General features: G+C 37.0%; 1 protein-coding gene across 6 annotated transcripts in view; it reads right to left on the bottom strand.

The window, feature by feature from the left end:
- Nucleotides 1-25273, bottom strand: part of armc8 (armadillo repeat containing 8) — a 133500-nt gene that overhangs the window by 86673 nt on the left and 21554 nt on the right. For all 6 annotated transcript variants that reach the window (XM_073046881.1, XM_073046880.1, XM_073046877.1 and 3 more), the window contains 9 exons: nucleotides 21837-21913; nucleotides 20402-20473; nucleotides 17543-17685; nucleotides 16934-17031; nucleotides 15960-16052; nucleotides 7661-7741; nucleotides 3773-3848; nucleotides 2860-2950; nucleotides 2539-2599 (listed from right to left, as the gene is read on the bottom strand). In XM_073046881.1, the coding sequence (XP_072902982.1) occupies nucleotides 2539-2599; nucleotides 2860-2950; nucleotides 3773-3848; nucleotides 7661-7741; nucleotides 15960-16052; nucleotides 16934-17031; nucleotides 17543-17685; nucleotides 20402-20473; nucleotides 21837-21913 (792 nt within the window). The remainder of the gene's footprint in view (nucleotides 1-2538; nucleotides 2600-2859; nucleotides 2951-3772; nucleotides 3849-7660; nucleotides 7742-15959; nucleotides 16053-16933; nucleotides 17032-17542; nucleotides 17686-20401; nucleotides 20474-21836; nucleotides 21914-25273) is intronic.

The raw sequence follows: 25273 nt of genomic DNA, 5'->3' as shown, positions 1-25273 counted from the left end.
ATTATTTTTGTTCTGTAAAATTTTAGAGTGAAGAAAAGGAAAGGAGCACCATGCAAAAGTTTGGGCACCCCAAAAGATTTGAGCTCTCAGATAACTTTTACCAAGATCTCAGACCTTAATTAGCTTGTTAGGGCTATGGCTTGTTTACAGTCATCGTTAGGAAAGGCCAGGTGATGCAAATTTCAAAGCTTTATAAATACTCTGACTCCTCAAACCTTGTCCCAACAATCAGCAGCCATGGGCTTTTCTAAGCAGCTGCCTAGCACTTTGAAAATTAAAATAAATGATGCTCACAAAGCAGGCAAAATCTATAAGAAGATAGCAAAGCGTTTTCAGATAAACGTTTCCTCAGTTCATAATGTAATTAAGAAATGGCAGTTAACAGTAATGGTGGAGGTCAAGTTGAGGTCTGAAAGACCAAGAAAAATTTCCAAGAGAACTGCTCATAGGATTACTAGAAAGGCAAATCAAATCCCCCGTTTGACTGCAAAAGACCTTCAGGAAGATTTAGCAGACTATGGAGTGGTGGTGCACTGTTCTACTGTGCAGCACACCTACACAAATATGACCTAAATGGAAGAGTCATCAGAAGAAAACCTTTCCTGCGTCACCACAAAATTCAGCGTCAGAAGTTTGCAAAGGAACATCTAAACAAGCCTGGTGCATTTGGGAAACAAGTCCTGTGGACTGATCAAGTTAAAAGAGAACATTTTGGCCGCAATGAGCAAAGGTATGTTTGGAGAAAAAAGGGTGCAGAATTTCATGAAAAGAACACTTTCCCAACTGTAAGCATGGGGGGGTGGATCAATCACGCTTTGGGCTTGTGTTGCAGCCAGTGGCACGGGGAACATTTCAATGGTAGAGGGAAGAATGAATTCAATTAAATACCAGCAAATTCTGGAAGCAAACATCACACAGTCTGTAAAAATGCTGAAGATGAAAAGAGGATGGCTTCTACAACAGGATAATGATCCTAAACACACCTCAAAATCCACAATGGACTACCTCGAGGCACAAGCTGAAGGTTTTGCCATGGCCCTCACAGTCCCCCGACCTAAACATCATTGAAAATCTGTGGATAGACCTCAAAAGAGCAGTGAATGCAAGACGGCCCAAGAATCTCACTGAACTAGAAGCCTTTTGCAAGGAAGAATGGGTGAAAATCCCCCAAATAAGAATTGAAAGACTCTTAGCTGGCTACAGAAAGTGTTTACAAGCTGTGATACTTGCCAAAGGGGGTGTTACTAAGTACTGACCATGCAGGGTGCCCAAACTTTTGCTTCGGGCCCTTTTCCTTTTTTGTTATTTTGAAACTGTAAAAGATGGAAAAAGCAATCTTGCTTAAAATATTAAAGAAATGTGTCATCTTTAACTTTATGCCTCTTGGAAATCAGGTCATCTTTTACTCACTTAGCTATTCACAGTAACAGAAATTTTGACCAGAGGTGCCCAAATTTCTGCATGTCACTGTATATATTTCCTTGTTATATGTAGGAAAACATTAACATTTGACAAGCACAAGAAATTAGGTGACTTTCCTTGCACTATAGGCTGAGTACAGACAAGGGGGCATGATTGCAGTGTTGAGTTTACTTTTAAGAAACTTGGATTCAAGAAGTCAACAGGAAGTATATATAGAGGAAAGCTGTCTATCACATAGGTAAAATTCTGTTGTAGGATACACTAGCAGTGAAGGTATGTGGGGAGAAAACTGGAATTAAGCTGTCAATCATCGTAAACAATAAATAAATGAGACAAACAAGTAACTCCATCACAGTATTCACTAACATGGCAAATACATGTGCACATAATTGTAAAAGAGACTTTTTAAAAAGGGACGCACATCCTAACTTCATTGTTACTAGGAAGTATTGCCTTGAAGCAAAAAAAAAACTTGGAGATACCTTGACATGACAACTTGTACTGCTTCTTCTCCTCCTCCCCCCAATCTTCTTATTCTGCCTTCTACCCCTGTCCTGATTTCCAGTCCTGATGAAGAGTCTCAGCCAAAAACATCGACTGTTTATTCCTCTCCATAGATGCTGCCTGATCTGCTGAGTTCCTCCAACATTTTGTGTTTGTTGCTCTAGATTTCTAGCACTCTTGTTCATGGAGATACTCCTGTTCTGCACTGAAAGGTATACCCACATCCATTACAAGTAGTATCCTAAGGCAACTTTCTCCTATGACAACTTTGTAAACAGGAAACAAAGGGGAAAGTGATAAATAATTCAATGTGGTCACGGGGATTCACATGTCATTTTTTTTTCTTCTGCAGGGTAATCCAGACACAGCTCAAGTACAAATGAGAAATAGATATGGAACTTCATGTTCGTACTCAACTTGCCCATCATGGCTTTCAATCATTCTATTATATGGAACTGCATTCTTAAAGCAAAGTACTTTATGTCAGAAACCATTATACGGCTGAATTATTTTTCATCATATTATGAACACTCCACAAATAGAGACACACACAGCATAAACAGCATGTTACAAGTAAACAAGCAGATTACACTTTTGAAATTTCATACCTACCTTTAAAACTATACTGTTATCATCTGTTCGAATTGCTCCAGCCCTGCACATGTACGTCAAACTGAGAAATAGTAAAATTGTGTTAGAAATCACAGAGATCATCTTCACTGAATATACAATAGAAAGAACTTGTTATAAATTAGATGAACCAGCCAAGCTGCAATAATATCTTTAACACTAAATAAGTATTTTCAAGTGATTACTACAAGGAACAATAAAATTCAGAACTGCTAAATTCAAATTTGTAGGAGCAGCTTATGTAAAAGATTAGCAAAATGTGCATGTGACCAAATGTCACTAAGGAGAAAATTGAATTGGTACCATTTCGCAGATGTCAGCTGCATTTCAATAGGTTTATCCCTCTGCATCATCTTCACAAATACTTGGGGTAACAATTCACCATCTACCAACACTAAAATAGAAAACAAATCATATTAGGCATGTTTTAAACAAGATGATCAAAGAAGTGATACTTGGCTGGTCTTTTTAGCAACTTTTACATGAAAGAGCTTTTATCGTAACCAAATTGACAAAAACAGCAAATATTGTATAATACCAAAATATACATGACTCTTCTGAGCTGTACCAGAACACCCCCCCCCCCCCAGAAGAGATACTGTATCATGACATGAAAACCACCTAATGGCTTTGAAGTCAAAAAAACAGGAAATGTTACGGACCAATGCAATCACTGGTTTGAAACACTAGAGGGCACATTTTATCAGCAAAATAAGCACGACTGCAGAAAGCAACAACCCACACATTACAAGCACATAATTAATCTTTCAGTGACTAAAATTGTATTCTAAAATATGTGCCAGCAAACCTACAGAGGACATCAACTTACTAATTGAACTGAAGCCCTGGGAGGAAAAAAAGTGCTATTTTTAAAAAAAATAACTGAAATATTAAGCATACTGGTGCAAACATTACAAAGAACTGCACTTCGGAGCTCATTTCATTAAATGAATTTCACTTCATTCTTTGACTGCTCCATCATCCAATAAGAGTACATCTTCTCTATGACCAACCTCCAATAACTATCTTATTCCCATACCATTTAGTACAAGTAATTTATAAGATATGTTAAATTGATTTAAAATACTCTTTTCCAATCCTTTCAAATTCTGGGGAGTACAATTCTTATTGTTAACCATTTGAACATTTTATTTCCAAGAAAGTGAGTTAAGGCTAAGTGAACAGACCAAGAAATCAAGCAAAAAACTCTACTCACCATTCACAAGAGTCAAAGAAACTTGAGGATTTTCATAAGCCAGGACTGAAAAGCATTTTAATGCCTGCATCTGAACCTATTGAGAAACAAATTAAAACTTCATACTCAAATCATTATATCTACGCTACAGTAAACTGCATTAAGAGTGCAGTCTCAAATATAAGAAAATCAAACTTAAGCGAACTAAAGAAAATTGCTTGCACTAAAGATGATATGGTTGTTGTTTCCAGAATCGTGTTAAAACAAAAACTAAAACTTCTTGGCTCTATATTCTCTCTCTACTCTTAACACCTACACTTTGAAAAGTATATGTCCGAGAGAAAAAATAAGAAGTGGGCTTAAGAAGAAATAGAGCCTTATGGCATGAACTTATTATTCTGCAGAGATCAACAATTCTCCTCCCTAGCTACAGGAGTAGTACCAGATGACTGAAGGAGAGCAAATGTTGTTCCATTAGTAAAGAGAGGTTATAGGGACAATCCTATTATAGATTTGCAAGTCTTACATCAATGGTGGGCAAACTAATGTAAAGGATTCTTAGGGACAAAATTTTTCAGCATTTGGAAAAGTATAGTCTTTATTAAGAAAAGGCAGCATGGCTCTGTGATGAGTAGGTTGTGCCTCATGAGCTTGAGTGACTTTTTCAAAAATGGCAAAATAAATTGATGAAGGTAGAGCAGTGGTTGTGCACTATTTGGATTTTAGTAATGTATCTGACAAAGTTCCAAATGAAAGGCTCATCCAGAAAGTCACAAGACATGGGATCCATGAAAACTTGGCAATGTGGATTCAGAATTGGCTAGCTCAAAGAATAATAGTGGATGTATTCTGTTTGAATGTCCGTGACTAAAAATGTTCTGCAGGTTATTCTGGGACTCTGATTCTTTGTGAATTTTATTAAATAACTTGGATAAAAATGTGGAAGGGTGGGCAAGTTTGCAGATGACACAAAGGTTGTTGGTGTTGTCGAAAGTGTAAAAGGTTACCATGGGTTACAACGGGACATAGACAGGATGCAGAGATGGTCTGAGAAGTGGCAGATGGAGTTCAATCCATAAAAATTTGAAATAATAAACTTTAAGGGAAGGTACAAAATTAATGACAGGTTTCTTAGCAGTGTGGAGGAAGGTGGATCTTAAGTTCAAAGTCCATAGATCCCTCAAAGTTGCCATGCAATTTGATAGGGTGGTTAAGAAGACATATGGTGCATTGGCTTTCATCAGATGAGGGAATAAGTTCAAGAGCTGTGGAGTAATGCTACAACTCTATAAAATTCTGAATAACCTACACATTAGAGTATTGCATTCAGTTTTGGTTGCCTCATGGTTATAGGATGTGGAAGTTTTTAGAGAACGTGCTCTGACATTTAAATATCATTGATATGTCTAGAGATGGGGTCCACATCACCAGGATGTTGACCAGATTAAAGAATGTGTCTTACAAGGAAAGGTTGACCGAGATTGGATTTTTCTCTTTGGAAAAAAGGAGGATGAGAGCCAACTTGAAAGTATATATAATTATAAAAACCATATAGAATAGGCAGTCAGTGGCTTTTCCCCAGGGCAACAATGGCTACTACCAGAGAAAATACTGTGGAAGTAGGTTAAAAGATTTGCACAACGTTGTGGGCCAAAGGGCCCGTACTTTTCTGTACTATGCTCTACATTCTATACTTGATGATAACTGTCACATTCCAACATCTGTTTCTACCCTTTACAATAACCTAACTAGAGCCAAAGGGAAAAAGTATAACAATGAATGAATATACTTTTAACATGTACTTTCATAAAACTGACTAGAGTGATTTTTCATCTGCCTTACCAACTAAGGAATCCTTCAGGGATTTAGGGATTTGTTCCTTCTCTGTGCATTATCTCACACAACAGTAGGCTCACATTTGGATCAATTCCCACAGATATTTTCATTACATCCATTTCTGTCTCTCCAATCCTTAGAGCTACTAGTGCTGCAAATATCAAGTCTCAATGACAATCACATCATTCTGCCAACTCAGAACACTGATGCTCTGACATTTAAATATCACTGATATGTCTAGAGATGGGGTCCACATCACCAGGATGTTCTGCTGTTTATATTTTTCAATACCTTGATCCATTTATTGCAAAAACTCTGATTTCAAGTACTCTAAAGCTCCATCTCCACATGCTTAGATATCTATATTCCCAATATCCTATCCCTAAAGTGCCACTCGCTTAGATTCTCATTACTAAAATTAAAAATTGTTAGTCATGTGTTTAAATCCTTCAAGAGCTTTTCATTTCCTTTATCTACTACCGCATTGCTTTCTGATATTTCTATGTCAATGTCTCTAGCTATATATCAAGGGAACAAGATGGAGGCACTCCCTTTCAAGAGCAACTGAAGACTAATAAAAGGATTAACGTTTGTAGGTAATTGACAACCAACATTCAGATAATGAAATACAAAGCTGCAATAACATCTATCAATACTATTGGTTTTTCCTTGGATGTCATAGAACTTAAGCTCCTCCAAAACCATACTGGAAAGATTATGAAGCACTTAAACATAGATGGAAATTTTGTTGGCTGGCACTAAATAGTAGACGTTAACACCAGAAAAAGTGTTATCCAAATTTTTCACAAATACAACTGTTTAATTGCTTTGTAAAATGGTCATCTTCGGTACAAGCAAGATGTGGTACAGAAATTCTTACTATAGGATTCAAGTTGCAGAACCTGGGCCTCGGTACCTCCCTCTGCAATTGGATCCTCAACTTCTTAACTGGAAGTCCACATTCTGTGCAGATTGGTGATAACATATCCTCCTCGCTGACGATCAACACTGGCATACCTCAGGGGTGTGTGCTTAGCCCACTGCTCTTCTCTCTATATAAACATGACTGTGTGGCCTGGCATAGCTCAAATACCATCTGTAAATTTGCTGATGATACAACTATTGTTGATAGAATCTCAGGTGGTGATGAGAGGGCGTACAGGAGTGCGATATGCCAACTAGTGGAATGGTGCCACAGCAACAACCTGGTACTCAACATCAATAAGATGAAAGAGCTGATTGTGGACTTCAGGAAGGGTAAGACGAAGGAACACATACCAATACTCATAGAGGGATCAGAAGTGGAGAGAGTGAGCAGCTTCAAGTTCCTGGGTGTCAAGATCTCTGAGGATCTAACCTGGTCCCAACATATTGATGTAGTTATAAAGAAGGCAAGACAGTGGCTATACTTTATTAGGAATTTGAAGAGATTTTGTATGTCAACAAATACACTCAAAAACTTCTATAGTTGTACCGTGGAGGATATCACTGTCTGGTATGGAGGGGCTACTGCAGAGGACTGAAAGAAGCTGCAGAAGGTTGTAAATCTAATCAGCTTCATCTTGGGCACTAGCCGACAAAGTACCCAGGACATCTTTAGGGAGCGGTGTCTCAGAAAGGCAATGTCCATTATTAAGGACCTCCGGCACCCAGAGCTTGCCCTTTTTTCATTGTTACCATCAGGTAGGAGTTACAGAAGCCTGAAGGCAGACACTCAGTGATTCAGGTACAGCTTCTTCCCCTTTGCCATCCAATTCCTCAATGGACATTGAAGCCTTGGACACTACCTCATTTTTGAAAAAAATATACAGCATTTCTATTTTTTGCATGTTTTAATCTATTCAATATACATACACTGTAATTGATTTATTCATTTATTTATTATTATTTTTATTTTATTTTATTTTTCTTCTCTTCTATATTATGTATTGCATAGAACTGCTGCTGCTAAGTTAACAAATTTCATGTCAGATGCAGGTGATAATAAACCTGATTCTGAATTGATTCATAAGTGATATTTGAAAAAAAATATTTTTAAAGTGAATCACCTCTATTTACTTTTCAAGCACTTACTTTGTAAGACGTTGAGGTCAGTAGATGCGCAATGTTCTGCACTGCACCATGGTTGAACAACACAGCCTGATGCTCTGGAGTCTGTAACAAACCAAGGCAGCAGTGAAATTGTCACTCTCACAATTACTATTAAAAAAAAACCAAAAGTAGCCCTGATGGAGAAAAAAGTGAGAAGTAACTACTTAGCTAAAATAATAAGTAAGATTAGCTCATTTTTATATGGAAAATAAATTTGACAGCCAAATATTATTTTACTTTAAACAATATGAACATCTAAGAGCACTTTAGTTACAGTCCATCAGCAATAAATCACAAAACTGCTGAAATGATTGAGAAATGAAATAGCTACTAAAACCAAAGTCAATAATGAGGATTAAGGAAACCAAGATTCTAAGTTAACAGAGGTGACAATCTGCTGCAAACAATTCGTAGATAGCAATACACCCTGACATGCAGGCAACTGAATAAAATGATGTAAATATGTACATGGCTCTTAGGCTTTTACTTCATATACTTAATGACTGGGAAAGAGAAAACTGAAAAAAATTAGGTTCCAGAGTTTTGAACTCCCAGAAAACAAAATGTAGAAGAGTATTCAAGATGTAGGATGGTTTTTAGTTCATTGAAAGCCAAATACATTGCACTAGTTATAGACAATCAGTATTCGGAGGATTAGATTTAAAATAATTAATTCCTCTGTTGCAAAATTCTTATGAATCATAAAAACAGGAAGGTCTTTCAATTTCCTTAAATGCATCATTGTTCAACTTGAGAGTCATACTAATGAATTTCTACAATTTTATTCCAGTGTCAGGTAATCTAGATAAAGGTAGTAACCTATTTTTAAAGCAAATGAAGCAACGAGTGCAAGTCAGGAAGGGTATGCAAAGTCACAGTAAGCATTTCATTTCAGACAAATAGATTCTTTGTTATATAATTTGTTAATAATTTATAGCTGATTGGTATCAGTGCCAACATTTTAGATTGGTAGAGGCAGATACAATTAACAATTAAAAGATATTTAACAGGTACGTGGATAGGACAGGTTTCGAGAGATATGGGCTAAATGTAAACAAATGCAACATGCTCAGGAAGGCAGCTTAGACAGCAAGAACAAGTTGTCCAAAGGGTCTGTTGTCATGCTGTTTAACTCCATGCTGCTAGAGATCCCTTTGATGAATCTCGGGGGCATATGTTCATGTGTGGAACTTCATTCTTCCTTGTTTTGAGGACTTCTGTAGAGTTTCTATCAGATCCTGATACCCTGCAGTTTTTCAACTGTTTACTAGCCTTTCTCACATTATCATGGATTGAAGTAATTTGAACTCACCTCTTACTCAGAGATGCAACAGCAAGTTAAAAGCACTTTAGACAACAATCTCAACTAAAACACTCTGCAAAGTGCTTCCTGAAACAAGCATTGACTGCTTCTCTATTAAATCTCCTAAATCCAAAGTCTCAAAGGACTACATCCCACACTGTACAAGGCTTTATGATATGTACATAGAATGTTGGACCCCCTTCACTTTCTCTTCTCATCATCAGTTCCTTAACTTACACATCCTCTTTTAAACCTCTGCTTCAGCTCACTGTTGACTTTATTTCTTTTGTTTAGAATCAATGTAAATTCCTCCAAGCACAAAAGGCAAATACATTTGTGATTGATTAGTTTGTGGATCACATACCAATCCTCATGATTTCTAGTCTACACGGTGAATGATAATCATTGGTATTATCTATTACACTCATAATTAATCAGGTAAGGAATGAGATATTGAACCAAAACTTACTGGGAACTGCTAGTACTTCCACAGTAAACTCCAGCTTTGGAACTAACTGCACATGCATCCATGTGCAGAAATCCCAAATTTGTCTATATGCTGTCAACTGATATGTCCCAGCATTTACATTAGGGAATCTGCTCCCAAGTCATTCACCAAGTGAGATTTTGTTCAGAGCTTTAAGGCCACTTAACTTCAATGGATTTTTTTTTTAAATTGAGAAGTTTAGAATAAAGCAAGTTAATCTCGAGTTTGCTAAATCTAGACGAAAATTGGAAATTTTATCTATTTTATTTTTAATTCATAAATGTTCAATAATCAGCTTTCATTCCTCGTTTCTTTTTATAAATGTTTGAATGCTAGTCTGTTCCAGGGAATGTATGCAGGGAAAAAAAAAATCAACATTTGTGATAGATTTGGCAAATGTCAAGATGGTAGTGTAAAGACATTTGCAACCGTTGCAGGTAGGGCTTTTTCTGCCCAATTCTCATGACCCAATTATATCAGACGAGACTCTGGCATCACAAAGAGCTTCAGCAATCAGGCCAGCAAATTCAGCCTTGAGGACCTGAACCAGGTAAATACAGATCACCAGCGATCTGATCAGCAAGTGCACACGCAGCAGGAATTGACAACAGATCTCAAACACTGAATAATACAAGCTACAAGGGTAAATTTAGACTTTTCCTCATATCTCCCTGTACTGTATGTAATATTTCAGTACTATTTGAGTAATATTGTCAACATATTATTTGACTAAATGTTCTTCGTTTGCTTACATAATTATGGTTACATGTTAAGAGGTATGTGAATGACATACATCATAATGCCACGTCATACATGCGTGCCTCACTAATGGGAAAGAAATACCTCCTAGACATGTTTCCCTATTCCCAATTTATTCTTTCAATTAGTGTTTGAAATTACAAAATATGACAGTGGCAATGAGGTAGTTTTAAAACAAACCCTAGACGCCTAATACCTCTTGAGTGCAGCATGATTTTAATTTGAAAGTGGAGAGAGAAGTCCGAGTTTTTAAAAAAGCACAGTATGTGTTTCTTTGGAATATGACAGACACTCGATTTTTTTAAAAAAGCAGAAAACGAACAAAATTCACAGGTTTGTAAACTGTGAGAACTGCATGACAAAAATAATAAATAAAGTAAAGCAGAAATGCTTTAAGTTTCATAAGCAGAGTTAAAAGGAAGGGGGAGTCCATTTTAGCTTAGTGGCTGAATTGAAGAAATGGACTGAGCATTGTCAGTTCAGTGATGGGCTTAATGATCCACTGAGAGATCGTTTCCTTTGTGGAATCTTACAAGAGAGCAATCAAAAAATGGCTCCGAACTGAAGCACACTTTATAGCTAGAAGAGCAGTTGAAATCACTCTATCAATGGAAACTGCAGTCAGAGATGCAAGTGAGTTGCAGTCAGGAATGGAAGTGAAAGTGGGGGGACATCACGTGATGACGTAGGATCGAGACGCAGGGACCCAGCTCTCCCATAAAAAGTTAATAAATTAATGTTTAAATGAAGAAAAGTTAGTCAATACTTTCAAAAAGTTACTTATAAACGACTCCGGACTGTGTCAAGCTATGCCTCAAGGAAGGAAGATGAAGAAAACTAATACCGGGAAGACTAGCCAAGTTGGAACAAGAACAAGGCCCACGTCTACCGAGGAACCGCGGTCTCAGGTACATTATATCACCGGCGATACGGAACAGGAGACTGTGGCAACACTGGCCACTTCCAAAGGAAAAAACCATCGTGAACTGCGCAAACGCGAAGGATGGAGCATGCGCAAACGGGAGCAACAAGAACTACAAAGCCCAGCTACCACTGCAACTGAAAGTGATAGCGAATCGGAGGGAGAGTCAAATCTCTCGGAAGGATCAGATGAAGAAAGAGGTAAAAGTCCTTCTAGAAATATAGAAAAGACTTTGAGCCAAATAATTCGTAAATTAGACACATTAAAAGTAATTAAAAATAATCAAAAAATACTCGGGAAAAAAATGACCAAAATGGAGATTATGCTTGATAAAATGACAAAGAGACAGGAAAAAATGGAAAAAAGAATTACGGACTTGGAAACTACAACGGAAGACATGGTTGAAAGAATGGACAAAATGGAAAAGGAAAATACTGCTTGGACATCAGAAAGAAAACAATTTATGGAAAAAATTGATAAGCTTGAAAATCTCAGTAGACGAAATAATATTAAAATTGTTGGACTTAAAGAAGATATAGAAGGAGAAGATCCAATAAATTTTTTTCAAAAATGGATTCTTAAAAAATTGGAAATGGAAAGAGAAACTCCAATTGAGATTGAAAGGGTGCATAGATCTTTAAGGTCAAGACCTTGAGCTGATCAAAACCCACGATCAATTTTGATAAAATGCTTACGATACCAAGACAAAGAAAAGATCCTGAAGGCCGCTGCCCAAAGAGCCAAAAATAGAAACGGGCCACTGATGATAGCAGGGAAACCAATTCTTTTTTATCCTGATATAAGTTACAACCTGTTGAAGAGAAAGAAGGAATTTAACCCAGCGAAAAAAGCCTTATGGGAAAAGGGTTATAAATTTACAATGCGTCATCCAGCAACACTGATAATTTTTATGGAGGAGGGAAAAAATTTTTTTTTCCGATTATCGAAAAGCGGAGGAGTTTGTACAAGAACTTCCATCTATTCGCTAATTACACATAGAGGCTTCCAAACGTAGTGGATTAAAGATGAAGATAGACCCAAGGAACAGAAGTGATGGACATTTATGGATATTATAGAAGAGAAAAGCAAAATTTTAGAAATACTAAATGAGAATAGTTTTTTTTTCTCTTCTTATACATATACTTTTTTATGTTGCGGGGGGGCTGGGAGGCTGTGGATCGGTTACTGCGGGATTCACGTGTGTAATCATGGCGGTTGCCATGACCCGTACAGCAGAGGGGGGTAATGTTGTGTCTTTTTTCCACAACATTAGTAGGGGGGTATTTTTTTTTTCCTTTATATTTTAATTTTTTTCTATCTTTTTGCCTGGATGATTGGTGGGGACACACATAGCAACATGGAGATTTTTATAAAGATTTCCCAGGATACCACGAAAGTGGAAAGATTGGGTATTATTATAGATTGGAGTAATATAATAAAAAAAAATAATGACTAATCTACTAAATTTTTTAAGTTTTAATTTTAATGGGCTTAATGGGCCAGTAAAAAGAAAAAGAATTTTAACATATATTAAAAAAAATTAGATCTCCGTGGAGCATGTGGGGATCTTCCAACATCCAGGCATTCCCTTTTTTTTCTTTCTTATTTTTTTAATAGGGATGTTAGGGGGGAGGGGGGCTGGGTAACACTTTTTTTTCATGCACATTTATTCTGTAACTATTTGAAAACAATAAAAAAAGTTTTTTAAAAAAAGGAATGAAAGTGAAAGTGAGTAAATTTGCAATGTTTAAACAGAAACCTGCATGGCCAAAGAAATTGTGTTACAATTGTAGCAGGGTCTCACATACACCAGACCAATGCAGGTTTAAAGGCAATACTTGCAGAAAATGCAACAAAGTAGGACACATACTAACAGCATGTCATGTAGACAAAAATGGAAGAGAAAAAGATTAACAAATCAAGTTACAGATTCATAAAGAATACTAATCTGCATGCTACCGATGAAACATGTGATAATGATGAATGTGACACAGGACTGAGTAGCCTTGAGATTTACAATGTGAAAACTAAAAACAGACAAGCAATATGGCTTACAACAGAAGTGCACGTTAATTAAAATGGAATTGAAACTGGCTTGGCTGTTTCAGTCATTCCACAAAATGAGTTTGAATGATACTTCAAAGATACTGGACCGTAGCCTGGAGATGTCTAACTAAGAGAAAAGATAACTCCTGTGGGAATGATGTTCGTAACAATGAAATACAACCACCACCAAGGCACATTGGTATAATGGTAAAAACAGGAGGATCAGCATTGTTGGGCCGTGATTTGCTGAGACAACTGTAATTTGATTGGAGGTTCATCCACCATCTGCATGCCACATGTCCTGCACGACAGTCAACTGAAAGCAAATTAAGAAAGGTACTGGATGATGTCACAGCAGTGTTCAAGGATGGCATTGGAAAACAAACAGATCAAAGGTAAAATAGTGTTAAATAAAAATGCCACATCCAAGTTCTGCTAAGTCTATCTGGTTTCTTATACTATTCGTGATAAAGTAACCAGTAAGCTAGATCGTATGGACGCTAAGGAATTTTTTAAGTCAGTGCTCCAAAAACAGAAGGATGGGTCTGTCAGGATCTGCGATGTTTTTAAAGTCACTATCAACCCAGTACTGTAAGTACATCAATAACCTCTGCCCAGGATAAAGAATATCTTTGCAAACCTTTCCGGAGGGAAGCACTTCCACAAAGTGGACTTGGCTGAGGCCTACCTACAGATGTGGAAGGAAAAAAAGAGTCCAAAATGTTTCTCACCATAAACACTCACAAAGGGCTTTATTATTATAATTGGCTTGTTTTTATGGGAGCATTGGCACCTGTACTATAACAAAAAGCTATGCAGCACTGCTCAGGTGTTCAGTGTTACCTGGATGACATCACTGAGGATGACAAGGGTCATCTCCAAAATCTCAAGATAGTGTTAAAAAGATTAGAAGATTATGGACTCAGAGCATGACACAACAAGCATGAATTTGCATCATTCTAGAGATGAAATTCAAAGAAACAATTTCATGCAAATTCATCACATAACTAATTCTCACATATGTTCTTTATTTGAGTTCAATGAAAATAGAGTATCTATAAAAAGTATTCACTAACCCCCCCCCCCCCCAGAAGCTTTCATGTTTTATTGTTTTTCAACATTGAATCACAGTGATTCAATTTGGCTTTTTTTGACACTGATCAATAGCAAAAGACTCGTTCATGTCAAAGTGAAAACAGATCTCTACAAAGTGATCTAAATTAATTACAAAATTATTGATTAAACACAAAATTATTGATTGCATGAACATTCACCCCCTTTAATATGACACAACAAATCATCACTGGGGCAGCCAATTGGTTTTAAAAGTCACATAATTAGATAAATGGAGATCTGTGGTTGGAGACCTGTCTGCACTCAAGGTATTTCAGTTGACTGTAGTAAAAATACACCCATATCTGGAAGGTCACTCCAAGCAACTCCGCAAAAAGGTTATCAAAAAGCACAAGTCAGGAAATGAATACAAGAAAATTTCCAAGTCATTGAATATCCCTTGGGAGTACAGATAAGTCAATTATCAAGAAATGGAAATACGGCACAGCTGTAAATCTGCCTACAGTAGACTGTCCTCAAAAACTGAGTGACCATGCAAGAAGGGGACTAGTGAGGAACACCATCATGAAACCTACGACAACTCTGGAGGAGTTACAAAATTCAGTGGCCAAGATGGGAGAGTGGCAAAGAGAAAGCCACTGTTGAAAAAAGCTCACATGAAATCTCTGCTAGTTTACCAGAAGGTATGTGGGAGACTGAGGTCAACTGGAAGAAGGTTCTATGGTTTGACGAAACCAAAACTGAACTTTTAAGCCATCAGACTAAACGTTATGTTTGGCATAAGCCAAACACCACATATAATCAAAAACACACCATCCCTACCCTGAAGCATGGTGGTGGCTGCATCATGCTGTGGGAATGCTCCGCTGCAGCAGGCCGTGGAAGGCTTGAGAAGGTAGAGGGTAAAATGAATGCAGCCAAAATACAGTCTGTGAGAGAATGCCAATTTGGGAGAAGATTCGGCTTCCAGCAAGACAAAGACCCCAAGCAAAAAGCCAAAGCTACACAATAGACCTCAAACCAATTGAGAATTTGTGGTTGGACTTGAAAAGGGCTGTCCACTCACAATCCCAGGCAATTTGATAGAGCTTGAGCATTTCTGTAAAGAAGATATCCAAAGCTGATAGAGGCCTATTCACACAGACTCTAGGCTGTAATTATAATTGCCAAAGATGCATCTACTAAATACTGACTTGAAGGGTGTGAACACTTAATGCAATCAATAATTTTGAGTCTTGTATTTGAAATTATTTTAGATCACATTGTATAGATCTGTTTTCACTTTGACATAAAGGAGTCTTTTTCTGTTGATCAGAGTAAAAAAAAGCCAAATTAAATCCATTGTAATTCAATGCTGTAAAACAATAAAACATGAAAACTTCCAAGGGGTGGTGAACACTTTCTATAGGCACTGTAAAAACAATTTGTGCATCACTGGCATCCGTACCATAAAATTAGAAGGCAGGGGTTGTGATTTTCGAAGAACAAATACACACAAATCAGTTTTGTCAAATGTGTAAAGTTTCATCATGTATGATCAGGTATATCGTTTTAAACCGTTTCGAATGAGCATCTCCTTGCAACTACTTTTAAAAGCTCAGCATTAACATAGAAACATTTTTCAGGTGGCCAGCATTTATACAAGTCTTTACAAACTAAATCTAGTATTTTCACTTAAAAAGTTTCCTACCTTGCAACAGTGGGAAAAAATCTGACAGATATATTCTTGTATATATCGTGATTTACTGAGCAAGGACATAAGATGAGGAACCACTGTAGCATCCTAGGGACAACATGAAAACAAAGGTTAAATTATCTCCTTGTCTTACCTGCTCTTCTCCCTAGCTGCAACTTTACAACAATAAAAACCTTGCTGTTGGAACCTATCCAAGCTATCCTTTTGTCATTGGTTTCACCTGCCTTCTATTTTGCTATTCTGTCCTCTGAACATGCTTAAACCTACTTGCATTTCTAACTTCCTCCAGTTCCGTTTGAAAGTAGAAACCTAAAATATTAATTCAGCTTTAGGGCCCCCCCCCCCCCCCACCCCCAAGACATTACCCAATCTGGTGCGTTTATCAGCTTTAATTTTGTTTGAAATATAGCTCTGAGAAATTACTGAGCTTCTAAAATAAATACTCAAATGGTTTCTAAGAGCTTGCACCTAATTCCATCCACTTCTGCAATTTTCATTTCCTTGCAAGCCTCAATGCCATTTCTGGCTGAAGAGAAGGTAGGAATTTTGCTCTCTAGTCATGGTTGTTTGCAACAAGGCACCAGACAAAAATCCATTGGAATCCCCACCTTATTTTTTGTGAAACTGCCAAGCAAAATGAAGTCAAAAACAAAGCACAAAATGAAAGAATAAAACTTGAATTTCTTCATTCACAACTACTCCAATACTATGATTGAAAGAAATATTTTTAACAAAAACTCAAATAATTGAATTAAAATCTTTTTTTAAATGAAACATTTTCTAGTATTTAAGACTGGAAATTTAAAAACTGCAGATGCTGGAAATCTGAATCAACAACAGGAAAATACTCAAAATATTCAGTAAGTGCAGTTCTGAAGAAGGCCTTTGAAATGAAACATCTATGTTATCTAACCTGCTAAGTATTTCCAACATTTCCTCATTTTATTTCTTTTGTCAGAGACACTTACTGTATAAAGAACCTCTACAGGCGTCACAGGGCTTGTCAATATTGTGCGAAGACATCGAAGACAAGCTTCTGTAAATTTAAGATCTGGAAGAAGGAGACCTAACAGAAGAAAAAAAAGAATTATTTCTATTAATGAATTATCTCAAATTAGTAATACACAATTTACTCAAAGTCCTTTAAAAGGTAAAATAATTTCTTTAGCAGATTCATAAAAACATCTGATGTTCATTACTTTCTACAGTCTAGTCACACGAGGCATCTGTGGACAACCAAATAAATGAATTAAATGGTCACTTGCTATGATCTTCACCTGGGAGTATCAGCAAATCTGTTTGACTTGGTAAGTATTACTGGCAAGGCTGAAAATTAAATTACTTTCACCAAATATTTATGCTTACATCTCAGAAGGTCACTGATGAGTGATCAAAAGCAAGTAACCTTTCCTACTTGCAGCTCTAATCCAGCCATGCATGAAGTGGTAATAAACACTGCAAACCAAAAATGTTTGCAATTGCACTGCTCTTGATGTCTCAATACTTAGGCATTATTTGAACAGTTTAATACCAAATTCACATAAAACATTTGAACTTCAATTTCAAAACACCTGTACCTTGTAATAATGCTGGAATTATGTGACAGTCTAAAAGAGACTTCACATTATTTTCTGTCCCCATTGCGAGACTTCCTAATACTACAGCACATTCAGTTTTAAGTTCAACAGTTGAAGCTTCTTGTTGTAGTAGGTAAAGCAATCTGGAAAAAAATGACAATTATTAGATATATATTTGAATAAAGCGCTATAGTTAAGAGAAGCTGTATAGTCGTGCCTATTTGAGTGCTAATCATGTGCAGCCAAGAATGATAGTACTTGCAGAATTAGCACTTAAAGGAACATTATAGCTTATACTTATAGAGCTGCTATGTTGAAAACTTGTCCAAAACCCCTGCTCTCCATACAACTGCAGTCCACGCATTATGGTATGGTTAGTTATCCAGCATGAATCCCTGCTCTCCACTATTGCTCTCACAACAATTAGTTAGCTGCAATTCAGGGTATTAATATCTAAAAAAAACTGTCAATTTCTGTCCTGAATATACTGTATGACTAAGCCTTCTTGAACAGAAGAATTACAAAATATTCATTACCTAGGTGAAGAAATTTCTTCTCATCTCAATCCTTATTTTGAGGCAGTAAATTCTGGTTATAGGTATAGGTTTTTGCAAATAAAACAGAGTGAGGTGTTTTATGTTTAATGAAACTCGTAACACATTTTATTGAATTCCAAAACCTAAATAGAAAAGTGTGCTAAAAATCCTTCTATAATAACATCATCACGCCAGACCAGCCTCTTAGAGCAAGACCCCAATTCAATGTTGGTGGTACTGAATTATGTACATCTCTCCCAATTTCGTTACTCTACACAGCCTCTCCAGAATTTACTATAACAGACATTGGGAGCCTGTCTAGAGACTAGACGAGCTACCTGGCTCGGGTCCTGTGCAGATGGAGGAACCGCAGGTGCCTCTGGCTCGTCCAAAGTTGCCTTGACATACTCATGGTCATGTTGAGCATGTCAGTGGAATACACCAAATCTAGGAGGGCCGGTTCACAGTGATCTACCAAAATACATTCAGGTTTACCCCATATGATAAGACTCTTTTCTTCCTGTTCCAAGGAACCATCGTAACGGAATGGACCATTGTAAAAGGGCCTCAGGGGATGTTGGTGTGTCATTGTGGATGAAAACAAACAAGGTGGATTGTAGGTCAGCAGGAACCCATGATGGGAGGTAATAGGTGAAAAGGAATTGAATTTACTGAGGGAGGGTGAAATGCTGTTGAGAGGCCGACCAGGCGATCGTGGCATCAGGTATGAAATCATCTGCCCCTCGTAATGACTGCCCATATTCCAACTCAGCCATGGACGAATGGTCCCCTTTTGGACCAGTGCTGAGCCCCAGCAGGGCCCATGGGACAACTACACTCATCGGTCAGGGAAGCTCTCAGAGCAGCCTTTAAGAAGCGGTGAAACAGGTCTGAAATGAATTGGGAATCAACAGCTCTCAGAATGAAATGGTGATGGAAATTCACCTTGCCCAAAAACTAGTTTTTTTTTAAGCAGTGTGTGGCAGCAGGAAATCCATAATGGCAGCTACTTTTGACGGGAGCAGTTTTGCACCTTCTGCAGAGATGCAATGGTCAAGAAAGTCAATGGTTCATGACACATTTTGGCATTTAGCAGGGATAATAATCAATCCATGTTGACTTAAGCACTTGAAAAGCGTTCAGCAATGAGATACATATTTGGATTTGGACACACTGATGTCAAGTATGTCATCTTGGTAAACAAAAAGAAAATCTAAGTCTTTTAACAGAGAGTCCATCAGCTATTGCAAAGTCTGTTACACATTTTTAGGTTCAAACGGCATGAACAGAATTTCAAAAAGATCAAATGGGATTATCACAACTGTTTTGGGAATATCCTCCAAGCACACAAGCACCTGATGGTAGCCCTGAGCTAGATCAACTTATGAAAAAATTAACTTTCCAGCTAAATGTACTGAAAAATCTTGGATGTGGGACTGAATAACGATACAGCAGGGTGGTAGCCTTATTAAGGCACCAGTAATCACCAGATGGGTGACAACTATCATCGGACTTAGGAACCATATAGATGGATGAAGCTGGGGGGGGGGCTATTGAACTGGCGTACAATTCCAGGTCTTTCCACAATGGCAAACTCAGCCTTCACAGGTGCCAGCTTTTCTGGGTCCAGTCTACGTGCACAGACGTGGACTGGCAAGCCAGTTGTGGGAATCTGGTGCTCGGCCCCATGTTTTGTAACTGTAGTGAGAATGTGGGCTTGGTGAGGTTTGGGAATTCGCCCAGCTGTTGGGTAAGCTCTCATGTGGTGGTGCTTGCTCTTGGCAGAGTCATTATGGGAAACTTACAGGGAAAACTTGCCAGCATTCTGAGACTCTGGTCTCTCCTTCCAGGAAGACATCACAAAGCTTTTTTTTCATTCCTCTGCCATTCCTTTATCACCCATTATAAATTCTTCCATAAATATCATAATAGTGAATGGAATGCCAGCATTTGTGGTGAAAATTAGAGAGAGTAAGAAAACTTATATTGGAGAATTCATAGCTGATTTAATGAACATTTTAAAATTAAAGAAGCTTTGTTAAGATAAATGGAATCTAATTATTTCTGCCAATAAGGGGACCTACAATTAGACCTACAATTTTTAAACAACAAAAATTGTTGGTCAATTGCTAATTCTAAAAAGTGAGGTCTGAGATATTTTTGCTAAATATATTACTGAACATGCCTTGAAAGCAAAGATAATGAAAATAACAGAATATAGATCAGTAATGATCACACTGAATAATTGAACAGGCATGTGATTTACTCCTGCTTTAGTGCCCTACTATTCCAGCATACAGAAACATTAGAACTATTACAATACCTTGGTATTGCTCCCAGGACAATCAGATTAGCTTTTTGCTTGTTATTTCCAATTACAGCATTCTTCATATCACTATACAAACAAAATAACAAATAATATGCAAATAGGTTACTCGAAAAAACAAACTGGCTTGATAATACATGATTTGAAAACAAAATCATTTCCAGAATGTATATGCTTGGGTACCATGTACTGTATAAAGTTTTGATCAGATCCACTTTAAACTAGTTACCTAGTTTTGGTCTTAAAAAAACTCCAGTCACAGAACTGAAGTACTGGTCTTATACCTCCGTACACTATTGGTGGTTATTGAAACCATCCTGAGGTGTCATTGGGTCCTAGGAAGCCCTTCTTCTAAGTAATTCTCAGCTATTTTTTGCTTTTGGAAGAAAAGATTATCAGACAACCTTGTTGAATCATTTCAATGGTTCAATTTAATATCAGAGAATGTATACAAATACAACCTCTGAAATTCTCACTCAATGCAGACATCCAAGAAACAGAAGAAAAACCCCAAAGAATGAATGACAGAAAAGAAACACAAGAACCCCAAAGCCCACTAAGCTCCACACACAAGCAGCCCTTCCCTTACTTATTCTAGCATAAAGCATCAGCATTCCCATGCAAGCATAAGCAAAGCCCCCAAAGAGAGGCCACAGTCCATATGGTCTACATAATAACAGCTCATTTCGTTTCAATAAATGTATCCCCAAGTAGCCTGATAAGACAAGTGAAACTAAATAATTTTTTTAAGGAAAAAATCATGAACCAATACTATGCTTTTGCATTTGAAGCGAGATCACATCTATAATTCTGAAATCTAATTCATGTATTAATTTTGTGATCAATCAACCTTGAGAAGATTTTAATTTCAACTCATTTTTAGCTTTCAATCACTCAAAAGCATGCATATTAGGAATAAAATATGAAAATACTTTTCAGTGAAAAGCTTTGAATCTTGCTTCAACATCCATATTTGTCGTGCCTCAGACTTTTGCCCAGAAAATATAAATACATTTAAATATATATAAATAAGTGTGTGTGTGTGTGTACGTACATTAATTCATGAATATATAATATTCAGTTGTTTCTAATTTCCACATTTTATGCAATTTAGATATCTATTGCCAGAATATAAAACAGAGGTGAATGTAATCTTGAATAGGAAATACTTTTATTTATCCCAAAGGAAATTACCAGGCTACTGTAACATTACAAGTGCACAGATATACAAATATTAGAAGGGAAATAAGAAAGAATAAAAAAATAATTTACCTCAAACAGTCTAACAGGAGGGTGTCATCACCTCTCTGGCTATAGGTTGACTCAGCAAAAGTAGGTTTTGTTTTACTTTATGCAGCATTAGCTTTCACATCGATGAAGCATAAAACCTTGTTTACACAAAGACCCAAAAATATCATAATGCAATACTTACATAACTCCTTGCAACACTTTCTGTGGGTCAGGATCAAAGAGACGGTCAACATAATGACGACTGCTGGCTGTAACTTCCTAAAAAGAATAAATTCTTTAATTTAGTGTTGCTTTCGTATTTGCAATTCTGCCATAAAGCAACCTCACAGCTGGTATTAATCCACTACCAATTCACAAGTGGAGTAGTCATTGAAAATAAAAGGCCATAGATGCCACAATCAAGACTGTTATTCAACAGAAATGAAGAGCTCATCACAGACGTGGTTAAGGCAAGCTTGATTTTACCTCATATACCAACTTCTACCCAAATAACTTAGTGCAATATACAGAGTAAATATTCTTCAGATATACATTTACTTGCACATTTACCACCCATACACCCTTCTTGTAAACCTAATATGAATCTCAAGACACAGCACACCTGATTACAGCTATGATTTTTTTTCTTTGATGACTCATTAAAATCATTGCTGAGAACTTACACAAGAAGCAAAAATGCTTCTTTAACAAGCTTTCATGAACATGATACAGCTATTGTTTTTCTGTGGCATGCACTCAGTGGAGTTGCTGGTTCAGTTTGTTTTTATTTGCAGCATGCTGCTGTCCACTGAAATCATTTATTGATTGTTCCTTTGACATCTATTCACCCACGTTACACAATATCAATCATTAGCTCTCTACCTTTCAAAGCACCACTTTTTCATGAACTCACAAGATTGAAACACATGCAAAGACTGTGCAAATGAGTACATTCGGCCCTCCTTATCCACAGGGGATTAGTTCTGGGACCCACCCCCCGCCGATACCAAAAATGCAGATGCTCAAGTCCCTTATTTAACCTGTCTCAGTGCAGTGGACTTTAGGACCCAGTGGAGCTCTGAATCCGCAGTATTTCTGTTCCTTTGACGGAAAACGATCACAATTAAAAATAAAGTGGAAATAATAAAGCAATCGGAAAGAGGTGAAACGCCATCGGTCATTGGAAAAGCGTTAGGCTACAGTCTAAAGAATAAAGTAAGAATAATAGAGCATGTGAAAGGTCCTTCCCCGATGAAAGCTACAATTATTACTAAGCAACACAGTGGTTTAATTATTGAAATACATACATTTAAGTGTTTTATATGCATAGAAAGGTAAAATATAAACACTCAAACAACGAGTGCTGGAGAGAGAACTTCGTTTATTTTCTATCCCGATCCACGGTAACCTATGCACATCCTCCAATATACTTTAAATCATCTCTAGATTACTTATAATATCTAATACAATGTAAATGCTATGTAAATAGTTGTAATACTGTATTGTTTAATGACAAGGAAATGATAATAATAATGACAAGAAAAAAAGTCTGTACATGCTCAAACAAGAAGTGCTGGAGAGAGAACTTCCGGGTTTATTCACTCCACTGTCGGTTGAATCCACGCATGCGGAACCCGCGGATAAGGAGGGCCGACTGTGTTAAACAAAGTTGGTAGCCATTAACTGTACTTACCAATCAAATGAAAATTCAGTTACCTACAGTACATCAGAATTCCAATGTTCCTACATGTCAAATTAGTAACTGTATTAAGACTATAGTTGAGTTTTCATACCTACACTGTGGTCTCAGGTTTCATAAATTAAACACAATGAACTTATCTGAATACAATACACACTTTTAAACAAAGTACTTCAATACTTTTGAAAACTAATGCAGTTGCTTCACATTGCAACATAAACAAATGAAACAAGTGTTCAACACAAAAATGAATTTTGAGCAATAAAAGTTAGCAATTGCAACAATGCAAGTCTTTAATGGCTACTTCATTAAGTGATGCAAACAGAAGAAAATGCTGGTTCTAACCTACCAGTCTAATAAAACAGCAAAATAAAAGTTATGCGTGCATCATCGATAATGCTTCATTTTGTCAGCATGATCTCTAGCTGATCTAATGCAGTTTCAATTATTTTTTCCAAGATTAAAAAAAATTGTATTATCAGCATTGCTAAGCTCCATTGATAGTATTTAAAAAATGTAATCTAATTTTTCAAATGCTGAAGAAAAACATTATATGAGTAGTGTTGTGAACTAAGTCTAGGCTTGCATGTTAACCATAATAACAGCAGGTCAATTATTTTAGTTTTGAATACCATAAATTCAACTATTATGCAAGAAAAATGAAGTACCTAATTAATGTCAACAAGATCTCCTAGATAATGCAATGGTTCAGATTTTTTCCAGGTGGGACACATTTACAACCCAAAATTCCCGACATTTTATATTTAACTGCTCCAAATCAATTAAACCAATTTGCTTGCCACATAAGCCCTTGAGCTAAGTGGTAAAGTCCCTAGTTGCAGCAAGGCTTTTAATGGCATAATAGGGACAAGTTGGAAGGCCAGGAGAAGCCCCACCAACAAAACTACCGGTAATCAATAAGTCTGCACATCTGAGGACACACACTCGACATTTGAGTAACAGCTTCTTTCACTCCACCATCAGATTTTTGAATGGACAATGAACCCATGAACAATTCCTCAGTACTTTTTCCTCTTATTTTGCAGTACTTATCTAATTTATTGTTTTAATATATACTTACTGTAATTTATGATTTTAATACTATGTATTGCAATGTACTGCTGTTGCAAAACAACAAATTCCATGACATACAGTGAGCCCTCCTTATCCGCGGGTACTGCATGCTCGGATTCAACCAACCGTGGATGGGGAAAACCCAGAAGTTCTCTCTCCAGCACTTGTTGTTTGAGCACGTACAGACTTTTTTCTTGTCATTATTCCCTAAACAATACAGTACAACAACTAGTTACATAGCACTTACATTGTATTAGGTATTATAAGTAATCTAGAGATGTTTTAAAGTATATGGGAGGATGTGCATAGATTACCGCAGATTGGGAACCGAAAAAGAAATGTAAGTTCTCTAAGTCGGAACAGGTACATCTGGCATTATTTAGCGTCAGTTAGTCAAATGTTTGTCTTAGTATATAGTATATATTTGACCTTTCTATGCATATAAAACACTTAAGAAACATATGTATTTCAATAATTAAACCACTGCGTTGCTTAGTAATGATTATAGCTTTCATCGTTCCAATCGTTGACTGACTGTAGCCTAACGCTTTTCCAATGACCGATAGTGTTTTACCTCTTTCTGATCGCTTTATTATTTCCACTTTATTTTCAATCGTGATCAGTTTCCGGAATAGAAACACTGCAGGCGGCGGATCCCAAGCTCTGCTGGATCCTAAAGTCCACCACACTGAAACAGGTTAAATAAGCCCCGGTGCTTCACCAAGTCCTAAAGTCCACCGCACTGAGACAGATTAAATAAGCTCCAGAGCTCCGCCAAGTCCTAAAGTCCACTGACTTGAGCATCCACATTTTTTGGTATCTGCTGGGGGGGGGGGGGGTCCCGGAACCAATCCCCCGCAGATAAG

This window comes from Hemitrygon akajei, chromosome 5 (assembly GCF_048418815.1).
Source record: "Hemitrygon akajei chromosome 5, sHemAka1.3, whole genome shotgun sequence".
Classification (NCBI taxonomy): Eukaryota; Metazoa; Chordata; class Chondrichthyes; order Myliobatiformes; family Dasyatidae; genus Hemitrygon; species Hemitrygon akajei.
The sequence above is the reverse complement of the archived record's forward strand: the minus strand, read 5'-3'. Positions and strand labels throughout refer to the sequence as shown.